The sequence below is a fragment of the Crotalus tigris genome, unplaced genomic scaffold, assembly GCF_016545835.1.
Source record: "Crotalus tigris isolate CLP2741 ecotype Arizona unplaced genomic scaffold, ASM1654583v1 scf7180000024472.5447098, whole genome shotgun sequence".
In the NCBI taxonomy this organism is placed as follows: Eukaryota; Metazoa; Chordata; class Lepidosauria; order Squamata; family Viperidae; genus Crotalus; species Crotalus tigris.
This window is the reverse complement of record NW_024100643.1, coordinates 2,381,838-2,404,099: the sequence shown is the minus strand read 5'-3', so window position 1 is coordinate 2,404,099 and position 22,262 is coordinate 2,381,838. Positions and strand designations below refer to the sequence as shown.

The 22,262-nt window shown below is 36.3% G+C and overlaps 1 protein-coding gene across 5 annotated transcripts in view; it reads left to right on the top strand.

The window, feature by feature from the left end:
• The window catches only part of SKAP1 (src kinase associated phosphoprotein 1), a 502,470-nt gene that overhangs the window by 384,000 nt on the left and 96,208 nt on the right, over nucleotides 1-22,262 (top strand). For all 5 annotated transcript variants that reach the window (XR_005555500.1, XM_039333275.1, XM_039333273.1 and 2 more), the window contains exon 8: nucleotides 9,798-10,016. Coding sequence is in view for 4 of the 5 variants with exons in the window: in XM_039333275.1 (XP_039189209.1) it covers nucleotides 9,798-10,016 (219 nt within the window). In the remaining variant the exon portion in view is untranslated. The remainder of the gene's footprint in view (nucleotides 1-9,797; nucleotides 10,017-22,262) is intronic.

The following is a 22,262-nucleotide window of genomic DNA, read 5'->3' as shown; positions in this document are numbered from 1 at the left end:
TGATGATCAATAATAATAATAATAATAATAATAATAATAATAATAATAATAGTAATAATAAAGTTGAAAGGGACCTTGGAGGTCATCTGCTCAGGCAGGAAACCCTATACCATTTAAGACAAATGGCTGCCCAGTTTCTTCTTAAAAATTTCCAGTGTTGGAGCATTCACCACTTCTAGAGGCAGGTTGTTCCACTGATTAATTGTTCTAACTGGCAGGAAATTTCTCCTTAGTTCTAGGTTGCTTCTCTCATTGGTTAGTTTCCATCCATTGCTTCTTGTCCTGCCTTCAGCTGCTTTGGAGAATAGCTTGATTCCCTCTTCTATGTGGCAGCCTCTGAGATATTGGAACACTGTTGTCATGTCACCCCTTGTCCTTCTCTTCATTAAACTAGACATACCCAATTCCAGTAACCATTCCTTATATGTTTTAGCCTCCAGTCCCCTAATCATCTTTGTTGCTATTCTCTGTACACTTTCTAGAGCCTCAACATCTTTTTTACATAGTAGTGATCAAAACTGGATGCAGTATTCCAAGTATGGCCTTACCAAGGCATTGTAAAGTGGTATTAACACTTTACGTGATCTTGATTCTATCCCTCTATTAATGCAGCCTAGCACTGTATTGACTTTTTGGGTAGCTGCAGCATACTGCTGGCTCATATTTAAGTAATTGTTTACTGGAACTCTAAGGTCCCTCTCACAGTTACTACTATTGAGCAAGTTACCACCTATACTATACCTGTGCATTTGGTTTTTCTTGCCTATATGTAGAACCTTACTTTTTTCACCATTGAATTTCATTTTGTTAGATAGCGCCCAATGTTCAATTCTGTCAAGATCCTTCTGTATCTTAAGCCTATCTTCTGGAATGTTGGCTATTCCTGCCTGCTTGGTGTCGTCTGCAAATTTGATGAGTTCCCCATCTATCCCCACATCCAAATCATTGATGAAGGTGTTGTTTGTCATCAATTTCCCTTCCATGGCTCGCAATCTATTTATCAACAAATTATTTCTATCTTGAATTGACCTCTTGAGAGCAATTCCTCAGTTCTACAGACTTCAGTTAATGTATCAGATATTGTATACTTTAGAATCATAGAATCATAGGACTAGAAAAGACCTTGGAGGTCTTTTAGTCCAACCTTTTCTCCAAGGCAGGAGGCCTAATACCATCCTGGACAAATAGCTGTCCAATCTTTTCTTGAAAACCTTCAGCAATGGAGCACCCACAACTCTGGGAAGCAAGCTATTCCATTGGTTAATGTTTCACACCTATCAGGAAATTTCTCCTTAGTTCCAGGTTGAATCTCTCTTTAATGAGCTTCCACCCATTTTTTTTGTTCTGCCCTCAGATGCTTTGGAGAATAAATCAATTCCCTCTTCTCTGTATCAGCTCCTCATGTATTTGAAGGCAGCTATCATGTCACCTCTAATCTCTCTTTGTTAGATTAGACATACCTAGTTCTCTTAACTGTTCATAATATGGTTTAGCCTCCAGACCTTTGTCATCTTTTTTGCTTTTCTCTCACTTTTTAAGGTCTCAGCATCTTTGTTTTATTGTAGTGATTTGATCTGGACACTGTATGCCAGTTGTGGTCTCAGTAGTGCAGTATAGTGCAATGCTATAATTTCTGATCTCTTGATGCTATCACTCTATTGATATAGACTGCATTAACGTTTTTTGCAGCTGCAACAAACTGCTGGCTTATACTTAAATGATGGTCCTTTAGGACACCTAAATCCCTTTCACGGTTACTACTGTTGAACTAGTTACTCCCTATTCTACCCTGTGCATTTATTTTTCCCTGCCCAAAAACAGCACCTTATGTATCACACCATTGAACTGCATCTTGTTAGATAGAGCCCAAATCTCAAGTTTGTCAAAATTCTAAATCTTGAGTCTATCTTCCAAGGTGTTGCCAATTTCCCCATCTTGGTGTAGTCTGCAAATTTGATTAGTTCCCCTTTCTATTGTTTTATATAGATCATTAATGAAGATGTGGAACAGCACTGAGCCCAAGACAGAACCTTGAGATATCCCACTTTCACTGAAATCCAAAAGTACAATAATAATAATAATAATAATAATAATAATAATAATAGTAGTAGTAGTAGTAGTAACCCCCAGTGAGACACTACCTTGACGTGGTTGTGGGGCTTGTGTACTCTGAGGAAGATGAGAGCTATGCCAGAGGTTCAACCATACTGGACAAGTCTCATAAGAGGAATCAGACAAAGAGTGTCTCTCCCATAAAAAATATGGTGAGACGTAAATTGCAGAATGCCATACCGGCTCGGACGTCGCCCAGGTTAACAAGGTCCGCGCTAGATATTGGAGTTCCTGGATATCTGGTGAAAAATGGGTTACAGGACTCAGAACTGTTGGCTGAGCAACCAGGGCCAGCAGCTGCAGCACTACTGGAAGAAAAGGTGTTTACCCGTCGCAGATACACAGTGATGGAAAACAAAGAAATAATGATCTGTTATTACAGATCAAGTCCAACAAGAACAGGATATCTAAAACGAATGCACCAGTTCTGGAAAGAACAACATCCAGAATCAGAAATAACAGAACAGAGACTAGCAGATCAACACCGATTTATAACACGAAATAAAGTATTCACAGAAACAGAATTGGACGAACTGCAAAGGTTTACCCAGGGCAAAGAAATCAAAGTGTTACCAGAAGTAATTCAGAATGTAGAGGCAAACCAGGGGGAGTTGGCAGTGAAGGAATCTAGCAGAGATATACAACTGTTCTCATTTGGAAAACAGGCACCTCTACCTCAGGAAGAACAAAACCCTCTAACTAAAGAAATAAAAGAATTGAAACAAAGAATAACTGAGCATCTAGAACAGCACAAAAACAACAGAATAAGGCTGCCTGCATTGAAGCTTGTTCCAAAGAAACAGCTAGCACAAGCATTAAAAGATGCAAATACTGCAATAGCAAGTATAAGCACCAATTCACTGCAAGAAACAAACCAACTAATGTACAGCACAGCTGCAGTTATAACAGAATACCTGGGATGCAAAATCAACAAAGAAGAAAAACAAAGAAACAGTGCACCAGAAAAATGGAAGGTTAGACTAGAAAATAAGATCAGCAAGTTAAGATCACATGCAAGCAAGCTAGAACAGATGAAAGAAAAGAAGCTGAAGAACAAGAAGACCAAAGAATACCTAATCAAGAAATACCACTTAGAAACAAGGAAGATCAAGGAAGCACTGGAAATAATAAAGCAACAAATAACAGCTATAGCCAGGAAAATCAGTAGATATGAAGCTAGAATTGCAAACTATAGGCAGAACCTCCAATTTCAATCCAATCAGAAACATTTCTACCAATCCATCAATGGAGAAACTGCAAGGAATCAGTCAGTACCTGACAAGGAAGAAACAGTGCAGTTCTGGAAGCAGATATGGGATAACTCAAAGAAATACAACAAGGATGCGGCTTGGTTAAAAGAGGTGGATGCAAATAAAACAGAAGTTGAAATGAAAGAACTAGTAATAACAAAAAAAAAATGGTAGAAAAAAGAGCAAGGAAAATCAAAAATTGGTCAGCACCAGGTGAAGATGAACTGCATGGGTTTTGGTTGAAACATCTAACTGTTATACACCCACTCATTTCCAAGCAGTTCAACAATATACTACAAGGAGGAGAAATTGAAAAATGGCTAACAACTGGGAAAACCTACCTAATAATAAAAAATCCAGCAAAAGGGGCAACACCAGGCAACTACAGGTCAATTACCTGCTTACCAACAACTTTCAAATTACTAACTGGTGTGGTAGCTGATGCAGTACAACAGCATCTAGTTGAAAACAATCTCGTTCCACCTGAGCAAAAAGGAAACCGCCCCAATAGCAGAGGAACAAAAGATCAACTCCTAATAGACAAAATGATCTTGGAAAACTGCAAGAAAAGGAAGACCAACCTGAATGTGGCATGGATTGACTACAAAAAGACATTTGACTCTCTGCCACATGATTGGATAATAAAGTGCCTAGAAATAATAGGAGTCAGTAGAAACATCAGAAAATTTGTGCAAAGATCGATGGCACAATGGAAGACACAGTTGCAGATCAATGGTGAGAAGCTGGGATAGGTTAATATCAAGAGAGGAATATTTCAAGGAGATTCATTATCACCATTACTATTTGTTATTGCACTGTTTCCTCTGTCAACAATACTGAATAACTCAGGACATGGCTATCAAACATCAAAAACATATGCCAGACTATCCCACCTCCTTTATATGGATGATCTGAAGCTGTATGGAAAAACATCATCTGAAATAGAATCGCTGCTCAACACTGTCCGTATATATAGCCAAGATATTGTAATGGAGTTTGGCTTGGACAAATGTGCCATACTTACTATCAAACAGGAAAAATAGTGAAAACTGAAGGAATCAAGATGCCCCACGAAAATAACATTAAGAGTCTGGATGAGGAAGATTACTACAAATACTTGGGTATCCTTCAAGCTGACAACATCAAGCACACTGAAGTCAAGAAATAGATTAGAGGTGAATACATCAAGAGAGTGAAGAAGATCTTAAAGTCCAAACTCAATGGAGGAAATACCATAAAGGCAATCAACACCTGGGCAGTCCCAGTCATTAGGTACACAGCTGGAATAGTGGACTGGACTCAAGCAGAACTAAAAGCAATGGATAGGCAGACCAGGAAAATAATGACAATGAATCATGCCCTTCATCCACGCAGTGACATTGATAGACTTTATCTACCAAGGCAAATAGGTGGGCGTGGAATGCTACAAGTACATCAGATGGTTGAAGAAGAAAAAATGGCTTTGGAAGAATATCTGAAGGACAATGATGAAGATGCACTGAAATTAGTATATCAGGAAGGCTTACTGACTACTGGAGAGACCAAACTGGCCTACAAGAAAGACCAAATGAAGAACAGAATAGAGGCATGGGAAGACAAAGCACTACATGGCCAATACATGAAAAAAATAGCTGGGAAAGCAGATAATAATAAAACCTGGCAATGGCTAAGAGCAGGAAAATTGAAGAAAGAGACGAGGGACTAATTCTGGCTGCACAAGACCAAGCCTTAAGGACAAATGCATACAAAGTCAAAATTGAGAAGACAGCAACAGACAGTAAGTGCCGCCTATGCAAGAAGCTGAAGAAACAGTGGACCACTTGGTAAGCTGTTGCAAGAAGATTGCACAGACTGATTACAAGCAGCGGCATGACAAAGTAGCAACAATGGTGCATTGGAAGATCTGCAAAAAATATCATTTGCCGGTAAGCAAAAACTGGTGGGATCATAAAATAGAGAAAGTCATAGAAAATGATAAAATTAAACTGCTCTGGGACTTCAGAATTCAAACAGACAAGCACTTGCAACATAACACCCCAGACTTAACAATTGTCGATAAGAAAGACAAAAACGTCTGGATAGTGGACGTGGCAGTGCCTGGAGACAGCAGAATAGAAGAGAAAGAACTGGAGAAGATAACAAAATACAAAGACCTACAGATAGAAATAGAAAGACTGTGGCAAAAGCAAGCAAGGGTAGTACCAATAGTAATAGGCTCCTTGGGTGCAATCCCAAAACAACTGGAGCACCACTTGAACACCATTGGCATAGACAAATTCGCTATTAGTCAATTGCAAAAGGCGGCCTTATTAGGAACTGCTTCCATCCTGCGATGATATCTGTAATACCATCAAACATCCACATCTGCTATCCCAGGTCCTGTGTAAGGACTCGATAGGTAGACAAAATGCCAAATCCAGTCTGAACATCTGGCTGACTGTGCGATGATCCTCAATAATAATAATAATAATAATAATAATAATAATAATAATAATAATGATGATGATGATGATGATGATAAAGTTGGAAGGCACCTTGGAGGTCATCTAGTCCAACCCCCTGCTCAGGCAGGAAACCCTATACCATTTAGGACAAATGGCTGTCCACAGCACTTCCACTGCTTTAATCACTTTATCAAAAAAAGCAATAAGGTTTGCCTCTAGATTCTCCACCTTCTCTTCCAGCAATCCAATCAGTTTACACGATGCAGGTATAATTTGAGTTTTCCATAAGCAGGAATATAACAATGGCACAAACCTTGCAGGACACTAGCCTCTTTACCCATGATTTTGGTATTGTCCATATAAATGCTCCCAATAAATCCAAGGCAAACAAAAGTTTTAGATCCAAGGCAAAAGTTTTAGATCCAAGGCAAACAGAATATTGTTATCTATATTTTCAATATATATCACATGGATTTTGCTTCCAGATGTTGAAAACAACTTCCTTTACTGTTGACGAATCTTATAGGTCCTTTGAATATATCTATTGTCACCTTCTTCAAAAGAGTTGGTCAATCAAAAGGATATCTGATTGATGTGTTTTTTAATTCATGGATATAAGTAGTTTGAGCTTTCCCAATTCCATCTCCTTATAAATATTCTTTTTTAAATCAATATCCACATTATCTCAGTTGCATCCCAGTTACCACATGGTGGCTAAGAGAGTTATGCTCCTGCCTCTCTTTCCCTAAGTTTCTTTAGGAAGAATTTGATCTATTGCAACAGAAGCTCAATCGGTCATCCAGATTTTGTATATTTCTACCTCGTAGCTTTATTCTTAGAAACCACACAGACAGATCTTCTCCAGGATGATCTGTCCCTACCCTGGCCTATTCAGGTCATCCAATAGGCACCCATTCTAAGGTCTTTATAATTACCCTATCAAGTGCTAGTCTGTGGTATATTTCTTGACTGCTACTTCGTTTACTGTCGATAGCTTAATCCTAAAAGGCAGAGCTACTCACTATTTGTTTGTTTGTTTGTTTATATTTTTATTTTGTATTTATTTATTTTATTTATGTAATTGTTATTAGTATGGTTATTAGTATAGTCTTTTAATATTTAATCTTAGCCCATTTTTCACTACTCCTTTTAGTATTAGAGGTTTCAAATCATTTCCGTTTTCAGCCATTAGGGTAGTCTCATCAACACCGAGCAGCTTATTGATCTTTCCTCCTCCGAATTCAAAATCATGTTCATCTTCTTCCAATTCAGCATCTTTCAATATACATTTAGCATACACATTGAATGAATATAGAATATACAGCCTTCATTCACTTATTTTTGACCTAAAGCCAGTCTTTTTGCCATATTCTGTCAGGACTATGGCTTCCTGACTATGTATAGATTTGACATGAGAACAATCATATTTTTAAAATATATTCCACATGGTCAACATGACTGAAGGCCTTTCTGTAATCAGTGAAGTCCATATTAGCTTTTTTGTATTCTTTGGCTTTCTCAATTATTGGGCAATTAGCAATAATGGTTCTTGTTCCTTAGCCTTTTCTAAAACTAGGTTGAACACCTTTCAATTTACACCTCTAATCTGTATTAGATGATCATGCTAGAAATAATCCTCCTTGTTTGAGTAGAATTGTGTCACCAGTGAACTCTTCTTAAATTTCTAGGAACTTTGGATAGGTATCTACATTTAAAACAGATTTTCTATCATTGTACAAAAACATCTGCATACACTTCTAAGAATCTTAGTTTAGCTTAGCTTTTCAATAGATGTACTCATTCAGAAAAAATCATAAAATACAGAGATGTCTGAAAGTCACAGAAAATTTAAGGCAAAGTTTAATCAAAAACTCCAACTTTGTTCTAAGAATTTTCTTATTAATTTTAAGGGTTTTGTCAATTAAAGACTAACATCAAAGGTAATCCCATTTGTCCTTACAAAAATACATCACCTAGGAAGAGAAATCCTGATTGGCCCAAAGTTATATAAGAAGTTTAATGATGAACAGATTTCAATCAGGTGTTCTTGGATAAAATCCAGTATTTTATCCCCACATACACACACTATGTTCCTCCCCACATACACACACTATTATGAGTTATACAGGTTACTCTGGAGCTCCTCTTAGTATGGCTCAATCAGGGTTTCTCATTACATGGAAGAATACATCGATGCACATCTAGTCTTCTGGCCTCTTTATTCTTGCAGTACACATGAGGATAATTTGAACCTTCCCTTACTTCACCAATTAAATGGAATATTTGGTAATTAATGAACTTGCAGCAGATTGTTAAGTGGCCCAGATATGATAGTACCTGCTCAATAAACATGCTTAAAATGAAAGAAAACCAGATGATATGTGAAAGCGGCAAACAAAATGAGTTTGGGGCTATTAAGGTTTTGCTAAAGAAATAGAGAAATTTGAAGAATGCATCACTAAGAAGAAAAAGTATAGGCAAGGATAACTATGGCAGAAAAAGTACACTTTCTAAAAGTACACCCTCATATCTAAATCATGACATACAAGCTAGCATTTTCTTAGCAAATTTTGATCATCGTTTTAATGCTCAAGGTGGGGATAATGATAAAAGATATTTCTCCCACATTTTCCTTGTTTAAAGGAAATGTATATGAGCTTAATCCAATATTCATAGAAATGTATTTAGTTGGTTTTTTAGACTGATTAAAAATCCCAGATCTATGATTTTGTCATCTGAATTGAGATAAATCTACCCAAAATCCAAAACATGCCATGTCTTGTTTTTGTTTTATTTTATTTTGTACTGTCTACAGGGTTTTTCTCCCAATTTTCTGGATATCTTTCAGGTATATAAACCAACCTGAAAATAATGAAACTTAGTGTGCAGGATGGATTAATCAAAATCTAAAATCACATTTCCACTTTTGTGAAGACATTTTTTGAGTTATAAACAATGCATGCTCTCAAAGCGTCCTCTGCTGGTCAAAATGCAAAGCCCATATTGTGAATGTTATTTAAGATACTACGATAGAAAATAAAATTTATTATTGCTTTGTTGTTTTTGTTACTAAACTACATTTTTCACTCTAAAAATTCATTGATGGTGGGACTAAATTTCATGTATAGGTTGTTAGTTAAGTTTATAGATACTTTGAATAATATCCTGTTTAACAGTGAGAATAATACCCTGCTTGCGAGAATTACAGATTCAAGATGTATCTGCATTAATATTTTAGATCCTCTTATCTGTTATGGGAATCCCTTGCACTGAATTCCATAACTAATTCTAGTTTTGACCCACAGATGTATAAATACAATAGGAGATGGCATGTTAAAATTTCATGCTATGTTAATAAATTTATAACAAGCAACTCTGCTGGTTCCACTGCTGCCACCATGCTATATCACAAACTGCCAAACAGCTAATCAGTGCACTGGGCATCACGGCTGAGCTCTGCTTTCAATTGAGTTGCAAAATTCAGAAAATGTAACAATTTCATGAACCAGAACAAGCCATCTGCAACACACCACTGTTTCTGTGGCATTTGTACTGTATGCATAGCAGAGGTTATTTTATTAAGTTTTTAAAGTTTTATGTGTCTTCATGAATTTGTAATAATAGAAATAAGGATCTCAGCAGAATGTGGTCTACTAGGCTGTTGAAATTAAGTTATTTCCTTTCAGAACATTTGTTCTGATTGTTATGGGGGGAATGAAATTTGTATCCCTTTGTTTTTCTTTATGATTGTGCATGGATTTGGCCACCTGATGAAACTTAAATGGAAAAGGCAGCACAAAAACATGTTGGCATTCCAGAGAGGCATTGCTACCTTTATTTTTAGCAAGCAAGTAGTAATCTTGTTGAATCTGCCATGTAAATAGTTCTCTCTCTCTCTCTCTCTCTCTCTCTCTCTCTCTCTCTCTCTCTCTCTCTCTCTCTCTCTCTCTCTCTTATTATTATTATTATTTTCTTCTTTTTTATCTTTCAGATATGAACTCCTTCATTATCCCCTGTGAGGAAGAAGAGGAGGAGGAGGAAGAAGAAGAGAAGGAAAAGGACTACAGTAATACTGATAAAGAAGAGGCTTATGATGACATAGAGAGTTTTGATACCCCAAGTGTAACATTTAGTCAGGATTTCACTTTGGACCTGGACAAAGAGGAACCCATGGTGCAGGAGAAAGAGTGCATTTATGAAGTTCTTCCAGGTGAGTCATTCAAGTCAGGAATACAGGAAGTTTTAGTTTTAACCCATTTGTAGGGCAGTACTTTGGAGAAGACTACTCAGATAGTTTACTTAAGTTTACTTATATTTTAAAGAACTCTTTTGTCAATGAAATATTTTACTCGAAATAATTTATACAAAACATCATGCTTATACCAATTTGCAACTAAAAATCAGTAAAAAAAAAGTCAGGTTAGAAATATGTACGAATTATCTCAACTGGCTGAAAAAACAATTAAATTATTTGAAAATACAGAATGACATATATCACCGGATTACTTTCTCTGGTCTTTATTTTACATATGGCAGGCTTTTCTACAAATTTTGGGCCAATAATACACCTAAGCTATATGCTGAAAATAAGCACTTATCACCATGTTTAGTTTTGGTGCATTCTAGTTTCCTGAAATTATTGATCCTTTCAGTTTTATGTTACTTTCAGCATGAAATCAGAAGTATAATCAAGAGGATTCTATGAAACAAGCTTTCAGTCTCCCATTTGTAAAATACATCTGAAATTGATTAAAATTGTTCTGACTATTTGCAGTATAAAGAGCTAGGAACATGAATTTGTAGAAAAGCCTGCCTGCCATATGTTGGCAAGTCTAGTCCAGTTGGTGCTTGACTTATTGTCAAATAGTTGAGTACAGAGAATTGCAGCTAAGAACTGAGTATCTCATCCCAATCTCAAGTTCCACTTGAATCATTCCCAAGCTAGCATCCTGTCCCTCTGTTTATTAAAACAAAAAAATAAATTGTTAAAATGTTCCCTATCTTGCAGTTCATGTATTACTGCACAAATTATACATTGCTTTGCAAAAACATATCATAGGTAATTTGAGGGAACACTTTTCAGTTCAGAAATGTAAGGACTTACAAATATAGATAATTGCACTGAAAAACCTCCCAATGGGAAACATCATGGCAGCAAATCTCTATTGTCTTTCAAAGCCCAACATGTATTATTGCTATACCAGTATGTCTCAAAGATGCTTTTTCAAAAGGCAATAGTACTTTTTTTTTCCTTGACAAAATGTTTTGCTTCTTATCCAAGTAACTTCATCAGTTCTGGCAGGATGGTGCTGGCAATGGAAGGATTAGTTCTGACAGAATGAGGGGAAGGGAGTTGGAATGATCATATTTCTTTGCGGTCATCTAATCGTTAGCACTCTCTCTGAGAGCTCTTGAAGCCACTTATCTGTCCTCTCAGGGTCACATGTATCAGAGTGCAAATGGGGGTTGAATTTTCTTGAAACTGCTGAAAGGACTGTGTTGTAGACAGGAGATAGGCGATGTCTTATCCTTTCCCCTCTTTTGAGAGAGGGCTGCTCAATGTTAACGTAAACAACCTTTTTACCTGTCCTTTAAACCAATGGTCCTCTCTGTCCAGAATGTGGACTTTCTTAGTCTGTGGACTGAGAATCTCCACAGACATTTGCTATACCAGTACTTATCCATTTGGTATTTTCACCTAATTATGCCAATGTATTGCTAAGATTAGAGCTCAAATGGTTGGTAAGAATCTATGCCAATGGGAGGAGAAACTACCCCATGACACATGAGAAAGCCATATGTTACTGATTCTGAAGCTGCACTTTTTGGGCTAAGAGAGCATTTCCCTGTTCAAGGATTTTAAAAAAGTATTGTTACAAGGATAACTCATGTTCTTAAATTCCCAGTGTTGATGTCATGTGATTGTCAGAATGGGGTTCATATTGCCCCAGTGCCAAAATATTAATACTAAGGCTTAGCTGTTCTTTGGAAGGCCTCTGAAAAGACTGTTTATGTTGTTCCAAAGAGGAAAGGTGCACTTTATCCTCACACAAATTGAATATCATTGAAAACTGATTGTAAAAAAGGTTTCAGATTAGGGATTTTGAAAGCTGAGATTCATGGGATACTGAATTCTGTGAAGTTTATTTGTATCAATATCTGATGGAGTAAAAAAATAAATGGAACTCTTGGGGTAAACAACACATAGAGGCATAGATATATCTGTATAAATGAGTAATGTCTCTATAAGCAAGGGCAGTGCTGAAGCCAAGGCAATAAAAAATATGACAAATAATGCAGAAGTTAATTTTCTTAAAAGAAAATTATTATCTTTGTTTTTACATTGTGTGAGCAGAACTTATTTGAAATAATAGATTTCTAAATTAGGCAACAAAATTATTGATCATACATGAATTAAACAAAGAGAGCAACTATTTGGGCCTGCAAACAAAGCTTTTTGACTCTTATGTCTCATAACCTGTTATAAATCATTCCTCTATCCCTGCTGGTACATTTTAAATGCAAGAGAGAGAGTTTTCTAAGTTATTAAGGAAAATGTTCATTAAAACTATTTCTTAAATTTCCTGATTACTCATTCGGCTATAAGATGAAATCATAATGATAGGTTCATTCATGCTAATCAGCACAACCAAATTCATAGGAATATTCGTTCTCTTTTCTCTTAATATGAGGGGGCAAAACTAAGACAATAGGATTAGTAATCCACACTAAATCATCATTCTGCCCAGTGCACATGGAGAATGGCAAATTTGTTCCACCAGTCTGATTAGGATTTCTTGGTATCTTGATGCAGGATAATCTGCATATCAGTTTCATTCTGTATATAGAAAGAACTTACATTTCCATACATGCTCATATCTTTTCTTGTGTGTGTAACACAGCCACACAAAAGGGTCTAGACATCTTCCAAATGAGGATTCCAGGATCAGAGTGGAAAGTCTATTTTGAAGCTCCTTGGGAATTATAACTTCTTCTTTGTAAAGATATTTATTGAAATAAGAGAAAATAAGAAAGAGAGCAACCACACGAGGGGAAAAAACAATTTGCTAGGGCTATAGTGGATCCAGACTCCTTGTAGCTAACTCTGCAAAGTCTAAAGTATCTGGTATACAAATCACTGCACATATGAAAAACTTAAGTCACACATTATAAAAATCCATGGGCTCTCAGACAAATATTTTGGGCAAGAATAGCAATTTGATAAGGATAAAGAATCTGGCAAGCTCATTTCTGAGACCCAAGGACTAGCTTTCAGGCCTTGGCAGCATTCCTTTCTGTCAGTCCCAATCCTTCAGACATGATGCAGGGTCGCTGCAACAAAGGTCACAAGAGTACTGCATCTTTGAACTGAATACCAGAATAGGGAGAAGAACCATGCTTTTCTGTATACTGATTCATGTAGAAGTCATAGATTCTTCATCTAGCTTTTTTTCAATGTCCTCTCAGGGGTTTTTCTCCCTCTCCTCGAAGCCCTAAGTAGAAGAAAAGGAAAAATAGATTCTAAGTGCTATCACCATCTGAAAAAGACAAAATAGAATGAATTTTACAAAACCTTTTAGAGAAAATTTTTTCTCTGATTCCAGTGCAAAAGATAATTAATAAAGAAGGATAATGCACTTTTGTCCTTTGGGTATTCTACACCTCATGGACAAAGTTAGGATTTTCCAATTCTGCATAAATATTAATATTTAAATAACACGCTCTGTCAAAAGAAGGTCTTTCCTCAAGGACCACACACTTTACAGTATCTTTGCTAGCATTTTTTTTAATGGTTGCAACATAGAATAAACATTTTTTTTCCAAGGTATTACTTAACCATCTGATGAAAACTTCAGAAGAAAGATTCTGGAAAAGAAATTGGTTACTTCCATCCTGCATTTGAATCTCTAAGTTACAAACCACCTTTGGAAATAGAATAATTATTGTGAACATGATTTTCTATTCTTACCTTATTCTTCATTCATTATTATAAGAGAAAAATGACTAATCTACAGTTATTTTTTTAGTTATTTAGTTAGGATCCTCAGTTTGAATTTTTGTGTCCATTCTATGGAAGTACTAGCTATTTTGAATTCAGGAATGATCTCAGTGAGATTTGATAAATAAAAACATAGACACTTCTGGGTTTTTTGGGTTTTTTTTAAAGTATCTATACTTTCCGAGGTCAGCAATCTAACTGACAGATCAAACAAATATTTAATAATTCAGTGCCTATGAACTGTACCCTAGAATTAATAAGTACTTACAATCCTGACATCTCTTAAAGAATAGCACCCAACCATTTGATTGTCAAGTACATGCATGGACTTTCACATCAGCTATATGGATATGGAGGATAAAGCTGTGGATAGTAACATTTCACATCAGTCTTTATTTCACAATCAAATTACTTCATTTATTGGGACAAGAGCATAACTTTAAAAATAAAATACTCTAAAGATGCTCAGAAGCACTAATATCATTACTCTCTCATACATGCCAGCTCAGATTTAAGTTTTAAAAAGCTCTGGTAGTTGTGGCAAATTAGATCCCTCCCATGAATCTGATTGAAGATTTCTCATGCCTCTCTTCATCCCACTTTTTTTCCTATCCTACCCACCCCACTCTTCAACCTGGAGATTTTAAAGACATTGTGAAGCCATATCTCCATGCTGTTTACAACTGCACAACCCTTCCATTCATACAGTATATCCCTTCCCCCAAGTCTCCAACTGATATACTGAAGTAGGCCTGCATTTGGGGCAGATCCTCCAAGGAGCTGTGTTTTAATGTTGCAATTTGATTCAATTTTCCACTCTATAAAATTACCCATCATTGTTCGTTGCTTCCTAACAGACACCTTCACTCTTAATTTAACAATCCTATCGAATTCTGCCTCGGAAATTGGAAAAATTTATCACCTGTGAAATTTTATTTTTCCTTGGTTGTATCTGTTTTTGTAAAACTTCATTAGCAATGATGACTTGCTGAGGAAATTATCTTTCTGACTCTCTCCTTCTTCTAAGCAGCTCATTCTGTTCCATTCTTAAAAAACCATTCAAACACAACTGAGAATTTTATTTGCATAATAAAAAGCATGCCACACAAACCCAGAAACAAATAAAAAAATGTGTCTGCTGAGTTTTTGGGGTTCCTGCAATAATCAGACCAGTGGCTCATTTCAAATTTTATCCTTTCTTCTGATGACTAACCAAGTACATTCATAGTAGGATGGCAATTTCCAGGCTCTATTTAGCTTTTTGTCATAGCCAGCAAATACTAAGCAAGTAGATTTTATCTGGGCAGTTAATCAACCATGCAGCTCTTGAGTGGTGATCATTTCAAAATCCTGTGGCAATGAGTTTCAAAGACTGCTTGAAAACCCTGCCTTATTTATATACTACTAAAACTGTCATCATGACCTTTAACTGGATGAAATGGTCGATCATTCATATGTTTGAATTTTGATTCTTCAAGAGGGCTAGCTTACAGAATGTATCCAAAATCCAGGACTCATGACTCCCAAGGGAATGAATTTTGGGAAAGCTGTGGCTCCTTTGGAATTTTATTTTCAGTGTTCTTTGACATTTCCCAACCAGTTTCACATTTTTTTGCTCCCTTTCCCACTCAGCAGCAGTTACTTACCTGCTTGCTGGATAAGAAAGGGAAGGGAAGGGGAAGGAAAAAGGAACAAAGAGGAAGCAACCATCATACCCCCTTCCTGGCCCATGCTACCCCCTCACTAGTTCTCCACTCTGTACCACCCCAAGCACTCTCCTCATCCTCCACAGCCCTCCTGCTTGATCATGCAGCATATCTTGCATATCCCTATGTATTTTTCCTGATCCACACTGCCCCCCATACACCTTCTGTGACCCATGCCTGAAACCTCTTCTTTGTTCCCATGAATTCTTTTCAACCCACACTGCCCACCATGCATTTTCTCTGCTCATGAGCACCTCTTTAATAACCTCTATATACCCTTCCCAAACTGTGCTATTAGCTCATGTGCTGTCCCTGACATGCACAGCACCTCTTGCACATATCCAAGCACTCCTTCTCAACCCGCACCACTCCTGGCATGCTATCCCCACGTGCTATGGCACCTCTCCCATACACCCATGTAACTCCCATGCATTCTTCTTCTCCTATCTTGCTTCTGCCAACCCTATCTGAGCTGCACAGCACCTCTTATGCATCCCCGGGCTACCATTTGTGACCTAAACCACATCCCATGCTCTTCTTGACCCACTCAGCATCTCTGGTGCACACCCACATATCCTTTTCCCAATCACATGGCACCTCTTGAAGACACCCATATGTCATTTTTGATCCATGGTTCCCCACACCCCCTCACTTCCTTCCCAACCAACAGTAGACACTTACCTGGCTGCTGGCCTTGGGATTACAACTTCCTGCTGACTTCCCCAATGACTTTCTTCTCGCATTGAAAGTAAGTGGGGAAGCTAGCAGAAATATGAGGGAGGGAGGGATAAAGGAAGATTAAGATTTCCAATATTTCTTGCCAGCTGCCCATAAGGAAACTTAATGAGGAAGTTAGTAGGAAATTGGAAATTGCTCCCACTCACACTGCTTTTTTGCCCAGCAGTGGTCATTCTGTTTCTCTATTTAAGTGAGGAACTACCCCTGAAATAATGACTCTGCATGTTGTCTAGTGTTAACCTTAAAATTGAGAATAACATAAATAAGTTGGGTTTGTATACTAAGAGTTGGTATAAAAGAGATCATAGTGTAGTAACAAACCCAATTTATTCCAATATCTTCTTATAGGATATTTGAAATGTATTTGAAAGGGAAATTTTTTGCCAGTCCTAATCTGCTACACAGTGCAAGAATCCAAATTAAAACATCACAGATACATGGCAATTCTGGCTTCCAGTTCAAAGACTTTCAATGAAAGGAAGCCCTTCTGGATAATTCAACCTGTGATCAAACTAATCTTATTATTAAGAACTGTTTTATAATATTAAAATGGTTCAGTCTTGCTATAATTTAAAGCCATCCTTCTGTATTCTACACTCTGGGGAATTAGGTGATGGCTGATTTCTTTTCAGGTATTTGGTGAGTGCTATCATATACCTCCTCAAGTCTTCTCAGAGCTACGCGAGCTACGCGCACTTCCAGCTCCTTTAATCTCTCTTCACATGGCTTATTTTCTAATTTCATTATTATTTTCGTTTACTTTCTCTTAAGGTGTTTGAAACATTTTAAAGTGTATTGCCCAGCACTGGACACAGCAATCAATCAGGTTTATCTTCCAAGATGGAATAAATTGGAATTTAGTAACTAAATTCTAATTTACAGCAAATAAATTATTTCCTGTAACTTAAAATCTAAACTTCCATTGTTGACACCCAGTATCAAACTTTGTAACAACCAACCGAATACTGCTCTCCAGTCGATGAGGAATCACTAATGAGTTATCTTTTGGGTATTATTTTAAAGCCCTATCTGTATATCTGTGATGTATGTGTGTCTGCCGGCTAGGGAATTCTGGGAATTTTACATTAAACAATTATTTCAACATCTATGAAACAACATTATACTATCCAAGCCTTTCACACTGATTAGAACACAGTAGCAAACATTTTACTCATTTTCTTAATGACAAAAGGACAGAAATATTAGAATGCTGACATGCCATTTCCAGAAGAAGGGCAATATTTTTAATAATAAGTATGTTTAAAAAAATGTAACAAATTTAATAAACAAACACATACATACATACATACATACATACATACATACATACATACATACATACATATGTCACCGTCTTGGGTTATTTATTAAAATAATAAAGGCAAGATACAAATAAATAAATAGCTGCAGAGGCTCACTTCCATAGTCTTTTTTGGTGAGTTTCCTGAGGGAGCAGACATAGAATTTTTCATCCAGATGTTCCTGGATGGTCAGATATAATTAAGAGTAGGCTGTCCCATAGCTATCCAGGTCTGGAGCCCTATAACTATCTTAATTATTAGGTCAGATCATCCACACCTCTGTATTGTTTATTCTTCAACAGCCCCACCCCATTTATCTTAAAAATAAATGGTGTTCTGCAATTAATTTTTGCCTACAACCTTGTTCAATCTCTCATACTTTCTATCCCTATTTCCAATTTGAATTGATTTCATACAATTCATCAACATAGACCTTGTAGCTTACTGGATAGCTGTAAGCTACAAGCTCTATCTGTACAGTAACTGTAATAGCAATACTTGTGCTACTTTAAAAACAAAAATACTGTGACATATGTTTTCAAGTTTTCTTGTCTTCCATTATCAATTTAGATCTGTCTTTATCAAAAAGATTGGAGTTCATATAGGGGTTCTATTTTTCTGGCAGGAATTGTATGGACTGAGCAGTTTATATAGTGAAGTTCATATCTTTAAACTGTTGCTAGTTCATCTAAACTCCCTGATCTGTTCTTGAGCAAGAGCAAAGCAAGTGGGATCCACATTGATAGATGGAAAGGTTTCACTGAACTGTTGACTTCTTGTTTCTGTCATTTTTGCCCTGTGTTTTTATAGTACCCCAGAGGGCTAAATTCTTTTTTCAGCTTCCAAGTGGATCCTAGACCAGTTAACACTTTGATGATTGCATCTTCCAGAAGAGAAGCGTGACTAAATTTCTTCCAGAAAGTCTCCTTCCATTATGAATTTTTGAGGCATACATTTAATTAAAATACCATGGTTTCAGCTGAAATGCTGCACTTTGTTTGCCTTAGATTCCATTATTTTAACCAACTGCCTTAATGCAGTGCAGCCAAAGCCTGACTGGCTAACATCAGCTAAAACAGTGGCGCAACAATGTTAACTACAATACTAGACTACTGCAGTGCATTTTATATTGGGTTGTTCTTGTATGTAATTTGAAACTCCAGTTAAATCAAAATGTGGAAGCCAGTTTTATCCCTGGGGATAAATACCATACCATACTGTGCATGTTTTTAAATATTGGTTCTGGCTGTACATAGGTTTCCAGTCAAAATATAAAGTACTGTTTTTCACCTTTAAAACCTAAATTGTAGAGATGTGCAAAATGTTTAGAATTTGAGACATTTTGAACTCAAAACTGTTCATGTTCAAATTGTGTTGCATTGATTTACCAGAAGTCCTAATTATTCCAGAAGTGCTGGAATATTCCAAAGTCAAAATAGCCCTATTTCTGACTTTCGCACACTTTCAGAATATTTAATTCATGTCAAAACACTTTTAATAAGGTTAGAATAGCTGCTCAAACTAGAAACATTCTTTGAAGTAAGGTGTTTGAAACCCAAAATACTTTTCTTTCAAACTTCTGCACATACCATAACTAAATAACTCAGATCCAAGTTACCTGAAAGAATACCATATTTGTGGGGGGGGGGGTTATTCCTTACTTTTTATTAAGGAGAATTTGTATTTGGGGAGGCACCAGCTTCTCTAATGAAAATTTTGGCTAGGTCTTTTCAGATCTTCCCAAGGTCATGAAAGATATTTCATGCAGTTTTCCAGGGAGTACCATCTTTAAAGATTTTTTTTTAAAACAAGTTTTATTGGTTTTTTAACTTTTACAACAAAATGCTCAAGAAACCCCATGGTGATGGGGTAATCAATCATCCAAAAACATATATATATAACTCAAATTAATACATTAGACGTTCCCTCTCTGTTTGCCTCCAATAGTATACCATATTTAAAATAATTCATTTCTAGATTACATTTATATAGATCCAAATCCTGTTTTTAAGCTTTACTAATTTACAATTACCATAATCCGATTTAATCTTAAATAAACATATTAGCACTTCAGGTACCCCTTCTAAAATACACATAATATTCAAGCAATAACATTCTAATATTTCCAGATGTATTCTAATTCTTAATCTAATAAATCATTATTTTTATCACAAATCTCTCTTATTTCTTCTTCCACTACAAAATAATTATCTTAATTAAGATAAAAATGTTACTATACTCTATGTATATTTAGTCTAACAGTCAATCTATTTCTATAACAGAACAAAGCAAAACAAAACACAAAATCATTTCAGTCCATTAGGTAGGATTTAAATCTCATCCAAATAATTATCATATCTAAAACACACATATTACACAAAATATCATCTTACTAACTTGACATACTCAGTTAATTGTTAGATCAGTCCAAATCCCTTAAATCAATTCATATCTCTACAAAACTTTTTTAACCATTACATGTAATTTTAAGTCTTTTTTCAGTCTTATTCTGGCTTTCTTTTTGTGCCAAGCAGGTTTCCATAATAGAGCCTCTATTTCAGCAAATAGGTCTCCTTTTATTCCTTGTGATGTCATTTGGATCGATGGAAGACATCCCATCCTCTGTTTTAGAAGCCTGACTCCTTTGTAGTTAGACCCTTGTTGCTTTAGAAATTCAAGTCTCAAAGTTTGGTTCAGCTGAGTAAAACATTGAGTTGTATCTAGTTTTATGGTTAATAGTTGGTTATTAAAGTTATCCTTCTCAGTAAGTCGTGTTTGTACATCAATTCCTGTTATTTTTGGAGTTGTATGTAGTTTGATTAAGGTTATCTTTTGATCTCAGAAATCTCAATAGGATGCTTACGAGATAATATAAATTCCTCTTTAATATAGGTTAATTCCTCTTCTGGTGTATTTTGGCCTATAGGATAATCAGATGAACTCTGGAAGTCAGTTTGAGGGTTTGTAGTAAGGTTTCTGACTCTTATTTCTGTAGTAATCTCTTTTATTTTAGCACATACCTGCTCAGTGGCTTCATGATTTTTTTCCAATATGAGTTTACAGTTTAGTTGTAAATAGTGTTTCTCCATTTCAATAATAGTTAGAAGCAGTCCTTTTATCTTTTAGTGGAGGCTATATTTAATAAGGGTTAACCAATGTCCACCCCCAGCTGCATCAACTTCTTTATCTTTTCCCTTTTATAATAGTTTGAGGGTCAAGCCAACCTCATCTCCAAACAGAAGCAGGCAATTGCAGTATTACATTTCACCACAAGATGTCCTCAGTGGGTTATAGAATCTTTCCCAGACACCAATAAAATGAATTTTCCTTTTTTTTAGAAAAAAGCTCTATAAAAGGATTTTTTGGGGACCCCAGTTAGAAGTAAAATATAGTCATTAAAGTTAGTTATTCTGTCCATTTATTTGGTGCTTTTCTTCCCACACAAACAAACACCGCTCTCTCAGGGCAAGGAAATAGTTCCAAGAGGGCTTTTTACAGGCAAAGAGAAAAATAGGGTGAAGAGAGGAAAAGGAAGGGTCTCACCCAGATCATCCACGGTGGTTCTTAACGCTTAGATGTTCTTGTGACTTTCGGCTGGTGCAGCTGCATGATCGGCCATCTTGCAAGACGATCTTTGCTCCGTTGGCCCTAAGGAGTCAGCTGGAGCCGCAGGAGAAGCTGCCACCCTCCCGCAGTCACCAGAAAACCTCATCGGTGGTTACCCCTCCAGAGCGACTTTCAACCCCTTTCAGGGACTATCGGTGAAGGAGAATCGGCCAGTGAAGAGACGAGTCTCTTCGTATGATCGCAGTCGCCATGAACCGGAATCAGAAGTCCATCTTTAAAAAATTTTAAGAGAGCAGTAAAGACTTATGTTTCAGCTTGACTTTTCATAATATTTAGCAGTTTTAGATTAATTTAATATATAGCTTCTTTGCTTTTAATAAACACTTTAAAATTTAATAAACATTGCCCTGAACATTAAGAGGACAGTATTGAAATGAAATTAATAATAGCAAAAAGAATGAAAACTTTTCAATTATCCACTGGTAGCCTTCACAAAGAAGGTGCAGTTTGGAAGGTGCAGTTTGTGATACAGATCTAAACGCTAACTCAAAATTATGGCAGTATACCTGCATCCTATTACATCATACTACATGTTAAAGGTTAAATTTGGACTAACAAATCACAACTGCTATTTTCATAGCAGCAAAATCAACCAAAATAAGTAAACAAACATATTAGGCTTCATATCATGTTCTAGCTCATTTGATATGCTCAGAGTATGGCTGAGTTTTCCCAATATGTTCAGTCATTAATTGCCCATCCCCATTTTGGGCTAGTTGAGTATGTTGTGCAAACCTATCCTACTTTTCTATCTATTCTTGCATTAGTTTGACTGAATGTCTATGGAGATTTTCAATCATTCAGATCATGGTTATCCCGAAGGTACTTTTCCAAAAGGCAACTGGACTCTCAAGAAAATCCAATTTCCTTTTGGAAAACCACCTTTGAAATTACTTTGACTGCTTCCTCACAAAATAAGCAATTAATGGCTTTCTTACTACTTACAAATTGATTCTTTTACCTAGAAAAGCCAGATATTTCGGCATACACAGCAATTGCTCTACCAGTGATTTAGGTCTGCTTCAGTATAGTTTATAGTGTTTTATTTCATCAACACAGACCTGGATCATACAGAGGCAAAGTCC